General features: G+C 40.6%; 1 protein-coding gene across 4 annotated transcripts in view; it reads right to left on the bottom strand.

Annotated features, from left to right (window-relative positions):
* agap3 (ArfGAP with GTPase domain, ankyrin repeat and PH domain 3) overlaps positions 1 to 22,797 on the bottom strand; it is a 103,799-nt gene that overhangs the window by 43,294 nt on the left and 37,708 nt on the right. For 2 of the 4 annotated variants that reach the window (XM_026313481.1, XM_026313482.1), the window contains exons 1-8: positions 19,234 to 21,228; positions 13,489 to 13,547; positions 11,234 to 11,321; positions 7,935 to 8,020; positions 6,251 to 6,392; positions 5,967 to 6,101; positions 3,848 to 3,975; positions 3,402 to 3,557 (exon numbers count right to left, since the gene is read on the bottom strand). In XM_026313481.1, coding sequence (XP_026169266.1) covers positions 3,402 to 3,557; positions 3,848 to 3,975; positions 5,967 to 6,101; positions 6,251 to 6,392; positions 7,935 to 8,020; positions 11,234 to 11,321; positions 13,489 to 13,547; positions 19,234 to 20,839 — 2,400 coding nt within the window. In that variant the 5' untranslated portion in view covers positions 20,840 to 21,228. Of the gene's footprint in view, positions 1 to 3,401; positions 3,558 to 3,847; positions 3,976 to 5,966; positions 6,102 to 6,250; positions 6,393 to 7,934; positions 8,021 to 11,233; positions 11,322 to 13,488; positions 13,548 to 19,233; positions 21,229 to 22,797 lie in introns of those variants that run through there. The other 2 variants (XM_026313480.1, XM_026313483.1) reach the window with 2 other exon arrangements.

Below are 22,797 nucleotides of genomic sequence, written 5' to 3'. Positions count from 1 at the left end.
ACCTCTAGTCCTTGAGTCCTCATTTATGGCAAAAGGCAGTGTGATGTCATATATGGAAAGCTTGTGTCCTTTTGGTGGCTGGATAACAGTTCCAAGAGTGACTTGACTGTACAGTGTGTTTTTGTATAGGGTGTCTGAATGAGAGCAGGGGCAGGGGTAAGGGTGTACGGGGCATTTCCAGAAGAGTCCCTACAGTCTGTCTCACCTTGTGATATTTGACAGTCTACTTTGAGTGTGTTCAAACACTCAAATGGACTCAACTTTAGGCTGCGGTAGACGCAAAGTCCTACGATTTCCGTTTAGTGCAAGTTCTATGCATTACCCTAAATGCGATAAAACACTGAGGGTAAAGCAGCGACAAGCCTTATGTCCTCAATCAATAATCTCCGCTCTATCAGGACTGGCAAAGCAGGGGGACTCTTTTTTTAAACCATCATGCTCTTCTAATTCGGAAGGAGTTGGAAAGCCCTTTTTGTTGATGAAAGGTTGGATACAGAAGCACAAATCTGCAAATATTGAAAAACAGTGTCAAATGGTTATTTTTCTTTTTGTTTGCGTTGTTTCATATGTGGAGATCCAGTAACAAGTCAAGGGACTGAAAAAATGAAATGGCGAACATCAAATGGCGCACATTAATAAATGGACTAGATGAATATGGATAAATGACTGGGATGGAATTAAGTATAAAAAATGCCGTAATATTTATCTAAATTCCTAAACTGTGTGCTTTTCAACACAAAAAGGGACAGACAGCCTGAAGACGTCAGGAAACCACAGACAAATTACAAAACAGATTGTTTAGATTTATTGACCATGGAAGCACTAGGAAAGAATAATGTGTACTGTGCTGACACCTAGTGGTCGAGGACAGTTATGGTAATAACTGGCTTGAAATGATTGTGGTTGGTGAGATTAATTTGTGAAGGCGGTGAACAGACGTAGTGGTTCTTTGTAATAAAGCTTTGAGTTTTAATTACTTACTTAAAAAAACAAACTAAGTATTACTTAAAAAGATTCACCTATTTCAGTGGGCTTTTCTAATAAACATAATCTGATGTTTTTGTGGTCAGATTAAATTTGGGTCAAGGATATGGACCCAAATGAGATTAGTTTTACTCTCCAACACTGTTAACTCATTAAACTGCACATTGCAGAGGGTTTATTCTAATTCAAGAGTCCCAGTGCCAGTGCCACAAGAGTCACATAGTTGTTTTTAAAAAAAAATCTGATTAAAAGCGGAACAATTCTTGCAGCAATCTTCGCCTTTATAATATTAGAACAAAATATTTTGTATGCAGTGACTAAAGTGAGTCTGATATTGATCTGTTGAAGCTCATCTACTGATGACATTAAGGCATATTTTCTTCCATTGAGTACTTCTCTTGAAACTGCCAAAATCAACAGAATGTGATACTTACAAGCATGGCTAGATAATGGCACCCCGCTACCTATTAGCAGGACCTTCAGAGCTTGTACACAGAGGTCAATTTATTTTTAAAACGGACAAAACTAGGGAAGGGACATCCTTGATATTGTTGTGCTGATGAAATATTTTCTCTTTCTGGTGTTTTGTGAAATGGCAAAAAGGTTGACACTGTAAGTCTTCCGCTCCTTAGCCCATCGCACTCTTCAAGTGTCACTGAAGAAATGTCGACACCGCCCCGTTAACTTTATGCTCCCTCCTCCTTTGTTTCCTCCTTCTCCTCCTCCTTCTTTCCTCCCTCACCCTCCCTCCTCCCACCCTCGGCTCGCCGCTCCTCAGAAGGTCATGAGCTGAAACTCCCGCTCGGCCTGCCACTCCGGCACCCACACTGGGTAGGTGGCGTGCTTCGGCATCTCCATGACGCGGATGGGGAGAGGCTCATTTCTCTGGTGGACATGGTTAGTCACTACCTAGCAAGGGGGGAAGGGAGACAACAAGGGGAGCTAGCACACAGCCTGTACTGCTCGGAGGCCACAAAATCTGCGGCTCCCACAGCAGCTGGGGTAAAAGGGTGAAGGCGGTAGGAGAAATGGGGAGGGGAATAGATAGGGAGGTTTGAGAAGGAGTTAGTTAGAAAGAGATGGAAGAGAGAGAAATAAGAGAGGAAGGGAGGAGACAGGGATCAGAAGGCATTAAGAAGAAGGGAGTTAGGAGGACAAGTGGAGGAGAAGAGACATGGGAGATTTACCAGGAAGGAGCTTAAACATGGGAAATCTCATGTAGCCAGATCTCTGCCTCTTAAAACTCTGACAAAAAAATAATGAAATAAAATAAAGGACAAAAAATTTAAGACAACTTAAAAGCTGCAATTCACTTAGGTGGGTTCTTGAAAATGCATAATGCATTTTTTTTTAGGTACAAGCAAGTTCTCCATATATTTGTTTATCACTGTTTTGAAAAATAGCAAGAACCATATTTGGCAGAATTCCTGCAAACCTCCTGGAGGTTCAAGAGGCCGAGGTCTGGCTATGTGAGATTAAGAATGGCTTTGCAGCAAAGAAGGAGGCTGGTGTATGGGGGAAGAAACAGGGGAAAGAAAAAGGGGGTGCAGGCTGGGTAGAAGAAGAGGGCAGAGGCTACAAGTAAAAGACAAACTTACAGCTCAGGAAATTAAGAGTGGTTAGTGCACACTTATGGTACTGGTTAGAGCAAAGGGCAAATACGACAGGACATGGGGTAAAGAGCAGGCAGACAGGGGTCGGGGTACTGGTGTGGTAGTGAACCTTGGTGGTCAAGATTGGATTTGGGCCAGAATAAAAATAAGTGGGATGAGGACTAGGCGTTATATTGACTCAGCGAGATGGGTAGTGTTAGCAGTTGCAGTAAGTTTATCTGATGGGGTGTTGAAGGGTGCAGGCATGCATTATTAGCAGCTGTAAATAGGCCATAGGCTGGCTGGGACTTTTAGAATAGATTGTTCAGGCAGGAGGAGTGGCATTGGTGGTTTGATGCTGCCATCTCTCCCCAAAAGGGAAGTCACTGCAAAGAAAGGATCTAGTAAAAATAAGATGAGTTGGGGGAGGGATGTCATAGATTTTGACAGCGGAAGGCCCAGTTTGTTATGGGTGAGATGGGAAACTTAATCCATGTGCACTTACTACATTCAATTAGAAAAGAAAAAGGACATGAAAGGAGTTGATGAATTTTTTCCACAGTGCTTATCTTTGCTAATTGCTTGAGAGTTAGTTTTTTTTTGGGACCATTTTGGGACGTTAATAAAATTTCAGTTTAGTCTTTCTCTCCTTTGCCCATTGTGCTGTGTGAACAAGACGCTTTCTTTGCCTGCATCGGAGGCAGGAGAGGTGGCCTTGATGCATTTTGAGCTACCTGTCTCCCTCTGGTGGACAAAGTGTACTTGGCAACATGCCTTCTAGTAGTGTGAGTGGGTGTTGCTTTGCATCAGCTGTCGCATACTTACTGTGAAAATGTTGGAGCGGCGCTTCGACTGCTTGCGGATGGGCGTGGGTGTGTTGGAGGCAGCGATGGTCTCAATGCGCATCTCCCGCTGACTTATACTGGGGGTGGAGGGAACAGAGGAGGAGTAGTCGCTGAATGCACCCCCACCATTGGCTGCCTAGGGAGTGAGAGAAATTAAGAGGAACCGGTGGAAGAAGGGAGGGAGGGAGGAAGAAAGAGAAAAAGAATGAAAATCAGAAAAGGAGAGAGAATAAAAACATTAAATAAGGAGGTCAGTTTAGGATAGATCTGATGTGGACAAACTCTTTACTCCCTCCTCATAATGGAGCCACCAACAACAGTTACATAATTTGGGTGTCTTGGAGACATAAGAGCATAAAACACTTATGAAGAATTACACGATTAGTAAGCACAGCAGAGTGCTGTCTGTGAAGGTCTTCATCTTACCTGGTTAATGTGAACAGAGGGGATCGATGCAGCAGGGACTGATGAGTGGCTGGGAGAGTTAGGCAGAGATTTGCATGGACCAATAGAGAGCTGCTGCTTTTTCCTCATGGCTACAACCTTTTGGGCGACTAGAGGAGAGAATGCCAAAGACACATTAACATGGCCCATTAATCCTTCCAAAGCCTCTTTTGGCCTATAATTAATACTTTTTCTGCACATATAGAAGGGTAAAAACCTGAATAAATGAGAAACTAAATAAATGCTAATGCTTCCACAAATAAAGGTCACTGAATGGTTTGATAAGTATGACCATTATGTAAATGTACCAAGATCTCAGCTCACACAAGTAGTGCTTTCCACAACCATCATCAAAATAACAGATATCTTTTAGAGGAATAGTGTACATCCACTCTTTCCTTCCAGAAAGGCCAGATGTGTTATTTTGGATGATAAACTACTGACCACTTTGTGCTTTGTGTTAGAATGCAACACCAGCATAAACCTCGAACGAAATGTTTTACTATCATTAAATATATGAATTCTATTTAGTTTTATGTGTTTTTTTCTTGTTAGCTGACTGAACACACTAATTATTGTCAACATGACAGCTATACACTTCATTTCAAACAGGTGTAGTTGTTAAGGAAAACAATACAGTGTTATATCAGTAGGTTCTCAGTGTTATTCTATTAATTTCCTAAAAAAATGCAATCACAAAACATGATGAATTCAATTTTTCTGTCATCCACTGCACTCTACAGTGTGATGTCCGCCATATGAGACTATTCTCACCATCCGAACAATCTGATTTGCCATGCAGTTGGTGGAACACATCATTTAATTCATTGCACACTCGAGTGAGGGACTGGGTGGAACCAGAAGGAAGGAGAGAGGTGATGTTCATGGTGAATTAGCACTGAGGCACAGAGAGCTGATTTGAAGTTTCACTGACAGCTGGGACCATAACACGCTACTGCCTGCTGCAGCATGGCAACCACAAGAAAAAGGCAAGATGTCAAAGAGTGACTTCTCCCGACCACCAATACTCCTTCATCTCTTTTAATTATTTCAGATTGGGCTTCGGGAAGCAATTAAGGCAGTGAGGAAAGACAACGTGCCGGTGCATCAATAGTCGATGAAATGCAAAGTCAATGTTGTGTTACATATTCAGATGTTTTGTGAAGGGATGACAGGCTTTCAAAGTAGCTGCAGCCTTAGGGGGATAATGTACCAGGAGTTGAAGCAGCTGAGTTTCCAAATGACAATTTCATGACTTCAATTACACATTCAGGGAAAAACTCAGTTTCCAGACACTTTTAAGAAACATTAAAAGTTTGTAACCATTTATACACTGGAGAATATTAACTGGTCTCTGGCTTAGAGCACCACATTTGTATGCGATTCTACACCATGAATTTAGCTTCTATAATTAATAATTGTAGTGTTTGACAATTGTATTTAATTTTAAATGTCTGCTGTATCATTAAGTGAAGTGACACTATTAATGTTCACTAAGTGTACTGCCAATCACAGCTGCTGAGCACACAGCATAAACAACACTAATATCCACACATGAAAAGTTCCATGTTAGTCAAGAGTACAGACATTCCTGCCTGTTACTTGCAATAACTCATTAAAATATGAAGTACTTGTTAAGAAATTCTGCAGTCTTTCCAAACAAACTCGTCAGGCTGGAAAATGTCAATCTGAAATGTGACCAATTTAGATGTTGGAAAGATGCCTAGAATAATTTTGGTTTCAATTCATCAGTACAAGCTTTGGCTTCACCTTCAGTGAGGTATGAGAACTGGGACCACAACCAAAATATTACTCACTGCAGATAAATCTGCCAGTTAACATCAGAAAATGATTAAAAATGCCCATCACAATTTCTCTAAGATAACTTTTGACCAAATAAACACATTTTAGAAATTAAAACTGGAGTTGAGTTTTTGGCACTACTGTGTTTACAAATTACCAAAACAGTTAATCAAAAATATTTCCAGATTTATGTTCTGTTAATGGATGAATTGTTTCAACTCAAGTTCAAAAGAATACCACCCAAAGGAAAGGAATACATATTTCTCCTTTAGCTTTAGCCTTTTAAAGCTTGTCTTACCATCCTGGAAGACTCTCTCCACATTCAGGCCATAGGTGGAGCAGGTCTCATAGTATGTGCAGCGCTTCAGGTCATTTGACAACTTTCTGGCCCGCGAGTCGTCGATCACTCTGGGGTTGGCAGCACTGATTGCATCTAAAGTAACAGGGTAAGAAAAAACATTACTCAAAGATTTCAATTGAAGGTATAAAGACTCATTTGAAGGTATCAATATATAAAAAAATATATGTATATAAAACACACACACTGTATATGATCAGATATATCAGATCTAGGACAAACACCTTGTGTTCCAACAAGAACCATGGGGACCTCAGCTGTGTTCCTGTAGCTGGATAGGCGCAGAAAGTAATTGTATACTGTCTGGAAGCTGATCTCATCCTCCAGGCTAAAGACAAAAACCACAGCATCCACCCAGGCAGCAAACTGTGGACAGAGGAGCAGAGGCGGTATGCTGAAGCACTGTGAAATAAACTGTACTTTTTACACAAGAGCCTTCACACAAAGTAACAGTATAATTTATAACCACTGCTTCACTCAGAAATGTGTTTGGTGCCCATACAAACACGAATGCATGAAAAAACAGTGTTACGGACATCATCTTGTTTTTTTAACAAAGATTTTTATTTCAATGAAAGAGTTGGCAATGATATAAATTTGATCAAACATGATAATCAAACCTTTTATCTAGCATTTTTGTCTTGAAACATGTCTGGGGTGAAGATTTTAAAATATAGGTTGCTTTTATGATGGATCATTGAAAAAAGTATTGCTGATATTCACTACTGATTTCCATGTATTGCAGGCCAGCAACACATGGCTGAAGTACAGATATACAGACAGAAGGGGGCAGTGTAGCAACAGCCAGAGTACACTTAATGTCATTTTGAGACACAGTACCAGTACTAGGTGCAGGTGAATGATTAAACTACTACTGAGTCCTTATCTGTTTTCTGCATTCCCACTGTTCCCACACAATGTAGGAATCTTGGGATATACTGTAGCAGATATGTTCATAATTTCTGCAAAATGTATGATCTAATAATCATTCATTGTATAAAACAAGAGGCTAAGCAGAATGTAGAGTAGTTCTAACAGTGATATTCGAGTGATAAGTGTTGCACTGCATTGCCTTCTTCATTCAGCTTTCACATCTTGTCCAGACCCCCATAGGGAATGAATGGCAAACCAAGCCTCAAAGCCACAACTCTGCTCAGCCTCCTGTGAGTGGGAGCATAATGGAACCCTTTAATTATGCCGCTAATTATACAGGCAGCTGACTACTCAGCCAAACTCATTTCTATTCCCTAATCTCACTGAGTGTAATGCAAGCGTAAATCAGAGCGTTGCCAGGCCAGGTATCAGTAGCTGCAAATAAAAAGGTGTGGTAAATTTACACTGTGCTCACATGTGACAAGAAACATTGAATCTCCTGAATGAAAGCTTATATTCTCTAGGATAGCGGTTTGTGATATTTCACTATATCAATTTACTGAATCTGAATGTTACAAATTTCCTTTTATATCTATTGAGGTAGGCGATATTCCTAAACAATTTTAAGCAACAAAAGTAAAAAAAATTCATACGTAGAGAGTGACTATATAGGACCTAACCCTTGTAGAATGTGGTCCACAATCATGGTTTAATAATCACTGAGGATAAGAGGACAGGCAATTACTACTAATATTACATAACATTCATATACTAACAGGAAGATTAGATGCTGCTTTGTTCCTTTGACCACAAAAATGATTTTTGGCTCAGCTTACTCATTGATCTGTTGCTGCCTCTTAAGTGCTTTAGGTAGAACAACCACAGAGTACTGTCACACTGCTCCAAATAGTCCTGCAGAGAACTAATGGTCTGTCTCTAAACAGTTCCCGTCTGCAGACAGCCTGTTTGACATATTTTGCAGCTTTAGAGGAGCTTTAACTTAAGAGAGATTCTTTTCAGGTTCTGCACTCTTACTTGCAATTCTGGAGGCCCTCCTTCATCTCTGATCAGAAGAAGGTAGCTCTGTCCATCCACAACGATTTCTTTCTTGAACCGTCCACCTGAAGATGAGACATTTATTTCCAGAGTTTAGCCAAAGTCATTCTGACAACATGTTAATTCTGGTCTGATGCTGATACAAAAATTGTTTTTCTTAATATATGAGTAACCACCAGGCGTCTCTCAAGTGGACTACAGACACATTCACACTCAATCATAAATACTAGGAGATTCATTAGCAAGACACTTCTTGACCTGGCTCACAGAAGTGCGGTAAGATGTGTACGTTTGAAGGGCAATTTCTTAATTTAGATCTACTGAATGTGTTGCTGTTAGGTTCACATGCAGATGGGAAGCCAGGTCTCGCTGGAGTCAATTATGTAGGTGTGAATTTGCCATTTAGCGTGTCTAATGCACAGCTGCTAGGGGAACCAGTTCAGTGCCACTGTAACTGCACTGTCACATGTCCTGGAAAGGTCCAGCCTTTACCTTACAAACATCAGGCAGCATTTTCAGTCTGCATCACTTCACTGCATGAGCTACAGTCTGCTTAGATAAATTTTAAAGCATTAACAACGTCACTCGTTTGACCTTGTAATTACACTGTAAAGTAATTTCAACTATTTTAGTGCAAAGATTAAAAAGAGAGGAAAGAAATCAGCAAGCTGTATATGAGAATTTACGCCATGTCCACAGGATAGCTGTGCAGCCAAAGGTTTCTCTCCTCTTTTCTTAATTTTTTTCAAATACAAATTCATATTCCTTGCCGCTAGCAAAGCTTGCTACAGATAAAGAAGAGACCAATGGGAGAACTTCGCTGCAAATTAGATCTTGCATATCATTTGAATGGTGTGCGATCCTGCGGAGATTAAAAACATTCAAATGAGAAAGCTGCGAGGCTATGAATGATCCTGGGAGTGAAAACAGCGTCATAAGAATGCAAAATATGCTTTAAGCAATTTAACAAAATTTAATAATGCACAAATTTGAAAAAAAAAAAAAACCTAGGAATGATCCTGAAATAAATAAAGTAATGACAATGGACACAGCAGACAGAACACAATATCGCCAATTTTCTTCATGCTAACTAAGATCTGTATATGATTAAATACAGTGTCAGAGACCATGCTGATGAACCAGCAAATTTAAAACTAAGGCACAAATTTAATCTCACGTCACTACAGAACAGTAATGACTCGGGGCGGGGAGGGGGGCATTTTTAATAGGCAGACAGTATTCCTGCATCAGCAAGTAATACATATTCACTTGAGCCACACTTCCTCTCTGTTATATCCACTTTGTCTGGGTTGGCAAATAGGGGTTTCTCCAAGTCTTTTGCACAGGCTCTCAAGCCCTGCTGGATGCTGGTTGTGTAACAGAGAGAGATTCATGTACCACCAGCTAGATTTTTTTTTTTTATTGAAGTCACAGAGCTTTAGAGATTCAGACAAAGGGCTGAGAAGCTATGTGGCTGTATGTCTCTGAATCCTGTTTAAAAAGGGAAAGATTATGAGGGGGATCTCATCACACACAGTGGAAAGACTGAGAAAGTGCGAAAGACTGGATCAGAACGACACAAAACACTAAAGATTCATCAGAAAACAGAGTTTGTATGGAAGCTGGCAGCACATGCGAATATACCAAAACAGATTACGCAAAGTCTGTCTGAATCTAGTATCTATAATGAAAGAGCACTGCTGTGGTGAAAACATGCATGGAATTTGAAGTAAACATTTCGGTTACATAATCCAGAATCCCGTTGTCTTTATCTAGAGTCGAGTCAGTGCAGTGTATTCAAAGTGAATGCTTTGAATACACTGCATTGCAAAGTGAATAAAGCAGGCTACCATGATCTCTGCCTTTTTTGTCAAGATGAAAAGTAATTATGAAATATTTGAACTTGTTCAACCTCACATAAAAAGAGGCAACTAATAACCTTGAAGACAGCCTACAGAGAGAGAGAGAGACGGTGAGTCGGCAGGCATGGTTAACACGCAGTAAGCATACTCTGCTTACACGGAGGCTTAGACCTTGACACAGAGCCACAATCCAACGGAGCTCCATCCGGTGTTGCTATGGCAACACACCCCAGTACCTTTTTTCAGATATCACAGCAAAAGCCCAGTAAGAAAACAGTGAAGAAACAGGGTGGACCTTTCCTCTGCCAGGCAATGTAAATATCCAATGTGGAGTAAAGTCAGTGACAAAGCACATAAAAACAAAGAGAGCCTGAGCAGCTGCTAAACAAAAGACAGGTATGTGGCACTACAGTGGCCTGTGGCATTGTATCTCAGCCAACATGTTTCCTTGATTACAGCATCACTTCTTCCCTTTTTCCATCATTTCCACCATTGATTTCTCAAGGACTAATTAAGCTATGAGGATTTTTTCTCCCTCGGTGACTCAAAATGCCAGAAACTAATTAGGCGCTTCATCCTTACTATAATTGCAGTAAAATAAAACACTGTAAACCTCTTAAAGATCATCAGTTAACCCTGGATTTGCCAACATGTTTGTGGATTTCTAAGAGGAGGAATTACCTTTAAGGCCAGGAGGGGGATACTCTCATTATTTGCTGATTAATTAAAGAAAGTTAGATTTTCAAATCTCAGTGAGTGAATTAAAAAGTGCCCCATATTGAAAAGGTCCACCTAAACATGTTAAACTGGCTCATTCTCTGTCAGGACATTTTGATTGTAGTCTCAGAGAAATGATAGGGTTTAGTTTTACCTTCATGTTTTAACAGTGAGCAATCTTCACCGGCCCAATTTACAGGAAATGTTATGCTTTATCATTATCTAGCCAATTTTATTAGAGGAGTAAAAAAAAAAATTTATAAACTGAACCAAGACAATTATCCATCTTGGCATTCAGAAGGTTGATATAAGCCAACACACATTTTAATACAAACTAATTAGAAAAATACTCTGACAAAGCAAATCAGTGCCATGTTTCATGTAAATACCCTAATACACGCATTCTAACATGGTTATCCTTCTGTACACTGAAACAATCTGTGCCAACACGCTTGACTTTCTTCTCATGAAAAACAAAAGAAAACTAATTAAGCAGCCAGTAGCTTGCTGCATAATTTGACTTTGACACCTCTATAAAACATCAAGCTAATAACAAGGCTGCTCTTAATTTATAATAAACTGACACTGAAAATAAAAAGCAGAGCAACGTTTGACTTGCTGTAATAATCTGAAGCGCTGTGTTTGAGCATCTGTTATGTTTATAATCACATTCTGACCCCACCACCCACTGATTCTTACCTTCAGGAGATTCCTCCTGCACATATGTGCCTGTCAAGTACCGATGGACCAATGCAGACTTCCCACTGGACAGATTTCCCACAATGCCCTGCAAGACCAAGGGTATAATGCTGTAATTGTTATGGACAGGCATAACAAGACAGGGACAAACCACAACCACATGTAAGCATAAAAGACCTTGATAGTGATCTTAAAAAACATTCTCAGCACAAGGTCCTCTTATACTTGTGTGTTATGGATGAGGTTGTATAAGATTCTGAATCTGCTTATCAAATCTGAATCCCATATGAAATCAGTTAGTGCATTCTTGGACTTAGCAGAGCAGCATTTTCTTATCATACTAGTAATACAAATTGTCATTTTAAATGTGATTGGAGGCCATTGTGCTCTACTGAAGGGTTCTAGGACTTTCATCACATATCACCCTGTGACCTCCATTAATCCTGAAGCTTAATCATAAAGGTGGTTTTGCAGGTTTTAGCTCATTATCTGCAAACTGCAGTTACTCTTTATTACAGCCAACAACAAAACTTTGCATCAAGAGTTATACATTGGGAAGTTAAACTGTTTTACCATGTAAAGTGTGAAAAAAATAGAAGATTTGTGTTTAGCTGACGAGCAATCATAGTCATAAAGTTTCTATGATGCATCAATCACTCGTTTTCCCATTAAAGGCCGGTATATATATGACACACCAGTTTATAATATTTAAAATGTCTACGTAACAGAAAATTGTTTACAGTTAAGAAACAACCTGCAAAGGTTTAGTTGCAATCTTTTCCCTGCTTCTTACTCCCTTGTGTCTAGACCAGACCGCCTTCAGAGTGATGCATGGCAGAGGGTGGACTGATGATGCCAGCATGTCTGCGAAGAACAAAGGCTACAACTTGCCTCATCTCCTCCTCCTCATCCTCCTCCTCCTCCTCCTCCTCTTCCACCTACTGTCACCCTCTTCTTCTTCAGATCATTAGTGGGTGTTAAAGTCAGGTATGGTTCTAATTATAGGGAAGTTTGAGGCATAAGAGAAAATACCTGGCCTTTTCCCAGCATACCCTCTGTACTTGAAGTATATATATCATGAGGTTCCCCAGCAGAATTAACTATGAATAAGCCTCAACTTAGCAAATGTTGTGGGGTATGTGCGGTAAAACCCATGAGTCAACAAAAATCGACTTTGAATGTACCACAAACCTAGTGTTCCTGCTGTTTAAACTCTTCAGCTTCGCGACTTGCTGGTATATGGGCTTCATAAAATGAAGTTGCCATATCAGCACTATTCCATTACAGAACTCTTTTACTTCTCTTTGTAGATGAGTCCGGAAATATTAAAGAGTGTGGGTTTGATGATCAAAAGAGGGCAACAGAATAAGGCTTGACCACAGTTAAGCCGCCATCAAGAAACTACAAAAACTAGTGCAGTTCACAGCCGTAGCAGATGCCTTAGAGGCGTTCTCACAGGATCATGATAAGCATTTCAACAAATCTGCAGGAAATGTTTTGACCCATTCATCTATTAGAAAGTTGAAACAGTCTCTTGCTATCATATTAAAATGATTCTGAGATACATGACCAACTTCTTTTCAAAATGACCTTGTCACTAAACAGCAACTCTTTGAAGTTGTCAAAGAAATTATTGCTTTTTTGCGACACTGGATCCATCTGTCCAGGTCCATTTAACAAGCCCCTGTGTGGAATGGACCAATTAACACCTTCAAAATACAAAAGGAAACACACGCATTTGAAGTGCTTCAAGTCAAAAAAGCAAGTTTATCTTTGAGCTCCCTCTGAATACCCCACTTTTCATTTCAATGATGTTTTCTCTCTTGCAAGATGCTACAACAATGAATTCACAGAATATGAAAATATAATATTAACTGGCAGAATAGTGAAGTGCAGTTTTTTTTATGGGTGGAAGGCATTAAATCATGTGAGGATGTTAGCGGTGCATTTGGCATTGGCTGTGTGTGTGCTTCACTGGTGGATGGGATCATACCCAGGATGTGTCACTAGTTTAGCCCAAAACTGTCACTCATCTTGCATCCTGCTGCAAACCACCCGGCATCTCCATGCCAACACATCTCATTAAAAATCACCCACTACGTGCCAGGGAAAAGTCCAGCCAATTTTTCAACTGTTCCCTCTCATGTAAAATGCAAAACTAGTATTACAAGGACTGAACATGTTTTCCCACTGACATTTAAATCTATCAGGTTGTACTGACAGACAAACTGTTAGAAATCGAAAAAGTTACTCACCACTTTCAGCTCTGGCACTGACCGACTCAATGTCCATTCCTGGCTGTTGACGAAAGAGTCTAAAAAGAAAAAGAAAACAAAGAAATTAACTCAAACATTACTTAAAGATTATCCATGTGTTATATGACCCCTAATGTGACATTAACACTATTTCCCAGTGGGTGATAGCAAAGTGACTTCCCAGCCAGATTTTATAGACTCCAGAGTGTTTTCAACATGTTTTATGATGGATTATTCAGGTGTTACATAGATAACAAGGCCTATCCACAGCATGGTCAGGAATTTAGTGCATGTTGACCTATTGGGATATTGATTTTTTTGATGGATGTTCAGGGTAATTTTATCTTCATCTTTTACTTTTGAACACCAAAACTCTATATTTAATCAGTGGGATTGTGTCCTACATTTACAGACTCAAGTACAGACTGACAGGGCCATGCTATAGTATATTAATTAAATCAGAGGGTTAAATGTAATAAAGAGTAAAAAAAAAAAAAAGTAAACTTTGACCTTTATTTCTGTCATACATCCTGGAAGGCATTTTTATTTTCTTTTTGTTTTTACTCTTCAAGAGGATTTGATGAGCATAACCAGCAAACAAACAGCTAAACACATTAGAGCAGCAATTTATTTTCCCTTAATTCCAGGTCTTTCTAACTTTTTACCGTCTGGTATCAGTCAACACAAAGAAAGCAGGAAATGAATCAATGATATCATTGTCTGATGACATAAAAGGCAATCAAAGATACAACCAGTCCATAAAGATCTCCCTAATTTGCTCATCTCTAATACTGCTGTGTATTTACAACCTATAAAACACACAAGTACCAAGAAAGAACTGGGAAACACCTCTAATAAGTAATCTATTTCAATCTAAGGTTTCAACACAGTGAAAAGGATTTAGCTAATCCAGTTTAAAAGACAGCTATTACCAGGCTTGATTCAACTTGTTTGGTTTTTCAGTGACATTTGGAGACTTTGAGTAGATAATCGTGCTTTGAGAAAAGACAGTGGGAAAGAACACTTTAAAGAACAATACAAACTCTCAGAACTAAAAACACAAATGACAACTTCACAAGCTGTGCCTGTTTCCCACAGAGATGGAGTACACAGTTATGTGTCATAACAACTATTAGAACAAAGACCACCTTCCTGTTTTGGATCGTGGCTTTCTCACTATCTGAACCCCCCAAGAAGCAGATACCACGTCTAATGCGGGAGTGTAGACTCCCTGTCTCCAGGCAACAAGGTGTGTAATACCAGATGAACCCTCCTCTCCCTGTCTAAACCATAACAATTAATGTGTTCATCCACCAAATAAGGAGCCACCATTACAGTAAGCCTATTTGTGGTCTACCTCAGGCATTGCTAACATGAATAGAAAGACTGCATAAATAGTAACCACTGTCACTAGAAGACACGTTTTTATTTTTTCGCCAAAACATATACTAAAAATGAATGACTCATGGCCTAACGAGCATGGAGCCAAAAATTCCTTTACCTACTACAAATAGAGTAGAAAACCCACAGCTAAAATGTTTTCTTCTTTCTGACGTCCATTTACAAAGAGGCTCGTGCTGCTCTGGATGTCTCACTTGTTGTGGGAGAGGAGAACAGTGTATCTCAAACAGAACGGCCTTTCAACAAGCATTGTGTGGAGCAGAGCAGTCTTTAAACAGCACGCCTCATGTTAAGCCCTCTTAGTGTGGGTTTGACATGTCAGGACATGAGCGAAAACACCCATATGATTCAGTTTTAAAGGGCAGGAACCTGAACGCAGGTCACAACTCAGTGAGACAGTATCAAAGATCAGGCTGTTGCCTCATCTTCTTGAATTTCCTGTTATTTTGGTCAGATCTGTTATTTCCAGATGCATTCTCAGTCATTTATCTGATTTGTATTTAGACTTTTATTTTTCACATAACTGGGAGGTTAATAAAAGGTCATAGTCATAAATAGGTATGAGAAAAGTTGCCATGTTTGCTGTAGTAACCCAACTTTAACACTGAATCAATGAAAAGACAAATAAACAAAAGCAAATGAAAAATATAAATAAATAATGAATAAAAATGCATAGAAAAAAAAAGCACCCAGCTGGACAGATGTTTTTTTCACATTTGCCTGGTCTACATAATCAGTCATTCAGAAAGCTCCACACTCAAACAAAGGACAGTCCATAGATAACCATGCATGCATTAAGTGTCATGGAAAGCCAACACAGAAATGGAGTTGTTGGCTGGAAAGGCACATTCTCTGATTATTGTCCATAGCAACACCAGTTATACTTTCAAGTACATAAAAACACAGACAATAAGAAAGCAACAGGAACAGAGGCGTTTTTACACAAAACGGGACATCTGTGCATATTTCACAACAATAAAAACCTTTATAGGAAAGCTTCTGATGCATTTCCTCTTGTAAATACTCTGTCCCTTAACAAACTGTAACACAGTAAAAATGACCAGATTTTGCCATCCCTGCCACAGATAAAGTAAAGGCAGTTTGGTGCCCCACTAAAAAAGGGCGAAATTGAATCCATGTGCTCGGTGTTACGTCATTCTTTAAATATGAGCATCCCCACATTACTGTATGGAAACAGCAAGCCCCAGCATTTGTGATTCCTACCAAGGACACCAATGTCTTTGTCTCTGTGAGGCAGAAACTGTGTTGCCAGCTTGTTTGTCAGGTTTTTCACTTCACTGCTCATGTCCGCCTAGATAAAAATGACCATTCAGTCAAAACCCCATCACCCCCTCCCCTGCCCCACTTATTCCATTTCATGAGAAAAGAAAATGCAATGTGAGCAGAAAAACCCTGTGCATACAGTGATTTGAGTGTATTTGCATACATGCATGTATTTCTATGTGCAGTGAATGTCAAGTGGTTTTTAGAATGAAAGAGAATAACTTTGAGGTCTCCACCCATTCTTTCCCACTGTAATAAATTACAGACTGACAATTTAGCTACCAATTAGTAAGTCTACTTTCCTCATTTGCAAACCTCATGACCAACACACATTCCCTTTATGATGCACATCTTGACAACATGGTCCTGTACCATCTTCCTATTATGTGCTGCTCTCCAAGGCCTTTTACACAACCCAGAGCTGTTGACTTTGCTTTGGAGCACCCAATGATCAGTCTATTATTTCTATCAAAGGAGGTGCCTTGACAAACACAATCAATAGATTGGGAGCAAGGTAAAAATCTTTATGTCATGCCAGTCTACTGGGCCCGAATGACCTGCCCTACTTACAGCAATTATTACTACTTACAGCATTGTGTTTTCTGCAGGCATTAATCACTTCCCTAAAAACAAATTGGACCACCTGGGTTAGGATAGGATTCTTATCTAACATGAGATCTGCAAAGGGTTATTGCAAAGTCTTGTAATATTATGTCCAGGCTAACTGACCCAGTTGGTGGATGTTAAGAGACAAAGATTTGACAGATTTTGCTTATATTTTTTTTGCCCTTAAAACAATGCAAGACAACAAACTCATGAAAACAGTCAGCCATAAATTCAGATGAAGAAACTGCACACAAAAATATGGAAGAACTATAATCAAACAATCATTTGAAGACTTACTGGTGAAATGCTCACCATTTGTATATAGGAGAACAGCAGGATGCTGCTCACCTACTGAACCAACAGTTCTGAAGAACAAATTGCACCCTTGCTGGGATTTGCAGTGGCAGATGCTCAAATGGAAATTATATTCAGTTATTAGCAGATTTCCCTCTGCTCATGCCTAGCCTGTGTACCGCTCAGTGATTTTTTTATTAATATCTCACTGACTCCCCATGTTTCCTGCGGCAGGTGTGAGGGCATTATCACAGTGTTACTGTTAGTCCCAAGTTCCTCGAAAATGTTTATTTGTCTTGAACATAATTACCTGCTGAAGGTTTGGTTCATCTATTTCTGCAGCTATGAATAATGTATCTTTTAAATTAATTTTCAATCCGCAGATTTTCAAGCAGGCAGGTAGATTCCAACTGTAAGGCAAAGTTGAAACACAAAATATTGTTGGCAGGATGACAGCAAGTGGTATCAGATAAGACAGCAAAAAATAAGTGAAGAGAATTTCATCCTCATGAATGAATTTTATGTCAGATTCAAGATATAGGAGGATGGATCAGACTCGTGGAAGATTTTCTTCACACTGACATAATGGCAAGTCAATCTAAGGTAAAATCACTATGCATCAGTGAGCACTTCCACTGTCTGCTGGATCCTATGGATATTGCACACTGAGGCTTAGTACACAGTGCCGTTCCCAATTTTTCAACCTTCACTAGATAAATGCACCTCTTGCCACCTACGCCTCATGACCTACAGCCCCTCCTCCAACCTAAAGACCCCCCATCTCAGCACACAGGTCACTGATCACTCATGCATCCATGACGAAGTGGCTTTGTTCATCCACAGGTGTTAGAGGGGATAGAGTCTGTGCTTCTCAAGCCCCTCACCCTGTTAGCTTCCTTCCCCAAACAAAACATCCGTACACACTTAAACCTAGTGTGTGTGTGCACATGTATGTGAGTGTTTAGCTGTGGGAGGGCTGGGCTTCAGGTCTCTTGAATTTAATGTAGGAGCTAACGCTTAAGCAGGTAGCAACAGGCGCCGGGTCCCGCCCAGGGCATTGAACACCTAACTTTACTCAGGCTGGTCGGCACACCTACATTCCTAGTGCCTGACTGACTGACTCTGCAGTGGAATAAATGGACAAACACCACTTGACACAAAGTCGGTATCCTTGGTAACATGTCATGTGTGTATACACATAGATCAGGAGCTCAACAAGGTTGACCTGAGGACCAATTACTAACTTTATGCTAGTTGAGGAATGAGATCTCTGCTTTTCTTGTTTAAAGTTTGACCAAATGAGAATAAATACAGGGGAAATGTGACCTGATCTTAGTAGAAGTCATTAAGCTGTCATACATGGTCTTTGTATAAAGGTGTGACATTACAACTTGATGCACAAATGCAGCAAATCACAGCTATTAATGCAGATAGTTATAAATATGTGTCCCTTTGCCTGATCTTTAAGGCAACTGGACAAACATATTCCACTGTCAGAGTTAACATTTAAACACAGTGTTTAAGTCATCTTCTGTTCTCTCCATTATTATAGCAAGTAAGCCCTCTTAATTTAACCCTGCTAGGCAGCCAAACACATCCCATTACAGCCACTAACTGCTTTAATGCTACTGCTTTAAGCTGCGTCTCTGTGAGGCCAACAGACAGCATTATCAAGACTCCCATGCCCTGTGTCTGGGTAACATGGAGCCAGTACTGGGCCTGTGTTATACCACAGTTACACCACTATAAAACAATCCCTCATAATGTGTTCTTATATGGTTTACTGTACTTGCCTACTCATTTAGTGAACTTCAACAATCTTATGCACAGCAAAGTGCTCGCTGTGTAAGTGCATACAAACATGCACTACACACATGAAAAACACTGGAGAAATAAAGTACTCAAAACAGAAACAGAAATTCCAAAAGGACTCTCTGGAACCAGACCTTTTTGAACACCATCCAACCTCACAATCCCCCATGTGTTTTTCATTTGATCGTCCTTTAAAAAAAAAAAAAAAAAAATGCTCCCCCCCAAAAAAAGAAACAACACACACTTCCATGTTTCTCTTGAGCTGAAACTTTCTTTGCAGTGAATGAAGGGGCTATAAATGAAGAAGTGAGCTCAGAAATAAATTCTGCAATCTTGACAAGGTCTTACCTTGACCTTTGTGGGAGTCAATGTCTGCCAGAGTCTCTATGGCGACTGGCTGGGACTTATTATCCCCAGCCAAGGGATATTGGCTGGTGTCTTTGCTCTGGGACTGCTGGGATTCACATTTGCCACTGTTTGGCTGCTCTTTTCTCCTGAAACGGTTGGCTATGAGCTGCCATATGCTTGGTTCTTCCTGAACTGGTTTGGAAGACAGTTTTGGTGGACAGATCGGTACCTCCATCACCTTGATCTTCCCCATACTGTGGTACTGAATGTACTGCATGCCCCCATCTTCTGTCCGCTCACTGGAAGTTGGAAGAGTTCTTCCTGTGAGGTATGAAAAAGGCTGTGGAGCCATTGTTTTGTCCTCAGAAGTACTTTTAGACTGGGTGGACTCCTTCAACTCCACCGTAGACCCTAAATTAATTTTATCCCGAGATTGTGGCCTCCTGATTCGCAGACTGAGACTCCGTCTTAAGGTGCTCAGCGTACTTTTTGGTGCATCAGATTTGGTGGATTTGGAAGAAGATTTAACATCTTTGTCACTGTGCTTTTCTTTGCTCTTATCTTCAGATGCTTTGCCAAATAGCCTCCAACGAAAGCCCCCTTTGAGAAAGCCACCTCCATCGCTGTCTGTGTAGCTGCAGCTCCTCTGTCTGTCTATCTCATCATCAGAGCCTCTCTTTCTGAGCTCCAGTACTGTCATACTGACAGGCCTGGGTTTCCAGCTCCTCTGGTGAACCCTGCGGGTTACCTCAGCAGGCCGCTGAGCCACAGCAGAACTGAGGCCATCCACTGCCCTCAACTCAGCCTTCCTGCTCCTGTGCTGCTGAGTGTTTTCCAAAATGTCCACCTTCCTGAAAGGTTGCAGGGCCCAGGGATCCGACAGGACTGAACCACGGCCTGCCAGCATGCAAACACTCTTGGGCCTCTGTAGCTGTCTTTCTATTTCAGGTTGAGAATCTCTTTGCGTCTGGATTGGGTTGCCATACATACTCACCGTCCTTCTGCCAACCAGAGCTTCGTCCCGATGCCGCCTTTGCAACTCGGCACACGGCAGAGATCTATGACCTGCCTCAGTGCCATGTTTCCTTAAGAAAATCCCTTCAGCATGGACAGGGACAGTGTGTAATGTTGAGCTGCTAATGTACTGTTCCTGAGTTTCTGTCAGAGCAGCTAACCCTGCCACGTCTTTGCCTTGATGTGAGGAGTTACGTGAGTTCTTGGAGGGTAGTTTCAAAAACCTGTTGGTCTTCATTTTTCCCTCCACCTCCTTCAGCTCCTCCTCATTCTCCTCTACAACTGCCTCCTCTCTTTGCCTCCCAGCTCTACCTGCATAGCTAAAGGATGGCCACCTGTCAAGCTCCTGTTGTGCCCTGCCCAGCCTGAGGCAGTTCTCCATTGGCACTATGCTAATTATCTCTCCTCCTGGCTGGCAGTTCTCCACCAGGGTGTGGGTGACCCGTCCCATTCCCACCTCTGGCATTGCTGCATCTCCCTGTGTTTCTTTCAAGATTACAGAGATGTGGTAAACAGTTTTCCCCTGCTCCTGTCGGCTAATAACTGGATTCCTCTGGGTCACATCCACTGTCCCATTGCTAAGAAATAGCATGGCACTTCACTTAAACTGATTCATACATACAACCTCCAAGCACATATCACAGGAAAATGTTCACATTCTGCCCAAAGGTTGTTAAGATTCAGTTAATAAAGTCCTTCACTTGCAGACTAAATTCCTATGCCAAGCATAATCCTTCACCTTTGACATGGGAAAAAACTTCAAATGAGCTAGAGCAAAGCCTCACTGCCACCTGCATCCTCTGGCTCCTCACACAGGCATTTAGATGGAAGCTCCTTTCTCTCCACACTTTTGCTCTACCTGTACTGCACAAGCAGATGAACAAATGAAAAACAGGTTATCCACTGCTTGCATATCATATCTGTAATAGCTGCAAAAGTTGCAACTTAAAAAAACAAAACAAAACCGAATCATCCTTCCTCTTTCACAAGTTACGAACTCTGAGCAATCCTTGTTGTTGGCGGTGCAGACAAACCCCTTAATCTCTGAGCTCTTGCCATGTAGAGCATGAGGGAGTGTGTCTCTGTTTGAACTTTCAGCTGCCTTCCAGGACACATGGAAAACAAGGAGTGGATCCCATGGGCATTAAACACGCCCTCCTGATTTCTCCAGAGCTGTTCTTAGCCCCCAGAGACGTAAACAAACAAAAGTGAATATGAGTAAGAGAACACTGAGCTGAATACACACAGCTGTAATCAACAAACGCTATAATCCACCATAAACAGCCATGAATGGATATTTTGTGTTTTTCTGACCAACAGTAAACACAATCACAACAAGTAATTAAAGTTTATTAGTGACCTCCAAACTGTATTAATTTGAAGCATCAAGCACAGTTTGCGCTTGATTTGAACTACACTTCGGTCAGGTAGCACTGAAAGGGAAAAACCTTTAACCAATATAAAAACGCCTGCCTCTCACTACAGGTTCTAATGGAACACGAATGCAGCCATAACCTGTGTTAGTAACATGGAGTATCCACACAACTACACACCACGCTTCCAGCCCACTACACAGCCTACTCACTGTGGGGGAGCTTAAGCTTAATTCCAAGACTGGCTGACAGATATTTATGGGCAGGAAATAGTTTTCTTTTTAAAGCACTGGAGGTTACTGTGGCACAAAACGGCACATTGGATGTTATGTAAAATAGCATTCTATGCATCTCAACATAATTACACATTTATTGCTGAAGCTGTTCAGCACCCAGTTTCATTGAGAAAACTGGCACATTGAGACACTGAGGAAGATCCTTATGTGAACTCTATTCAGATGAACCGTTAAGAAAGAAAAGACCAAACAGCCTTTACATTTTCCTGCTCCTGTTTCCTTTTTTTCAAGGGTGTACACTGCTTTATGTTGCATTAGCGAACTAAAATGGAACCAACACATACCAAGCCATGTACTATAAACTGCACCCTCTGAATCAGGCTAGATTTTACCTGCTCAGCTCTGCAGCATTTTAAGTTACTATGTGGTTAAGGGCTGGAACACTGCCCCTTTGTGGTTAAAACGAAAAGTGCCAGAATGACACAAAGCTGGAGAAAATTTACCCTTGGATTAAATTGATATCAATATGGGCATACTTTGCCTGAATATAGTTTTTATGTCATTCAGGATAAATCGGAACCAGCCTCTCTATACCTGGGTATTAAGCTAAAACCATTCATGACAGCATTTCCTTTGTTACTGGTAAACCCAAGAAACAAGTTAGAATTTGTCACTTCTGAACAAAAGGGATTTTGGCTGAGAAAACCTTAAACAAAAGGGCAAGATTGACTGACAACTGTATGAATGTGTCACTGTGGAAGATCTGGTATAGCCATGACTGCATCACTCTAGGAAACCTAGTATAAACACAAGCTGGAAATTGTGGCCCAAGCAACACATTCTCACCAGCAGTTGATTGAAAAATTGTTTTCATAAAAACACCCTAAAGCCTCCTAACAGCTGAAAAACTGAGCAGTTGCTGGGGGAAAACTACTCAAAAT

Source organism: Mastacembelus armatus, chromosome 17 (assembly GCF_900324485.2).
Source record: "Mastacembelus armatus chromosome 17, fMasArm1.2, whole genome shotgun sequence".
In the NCBI taxonomy this organism is placed as follows: domain Eukaryota; kingdom Metazoa; phylum Chordata; class Actinopteri; order Synbranchiformes; family Mastacembelidae; genus Mastacembelus; species Mastacembelus armatus.
This window is presented reverse-complemented; position numbering and strand designations above follow the sequence as displayed.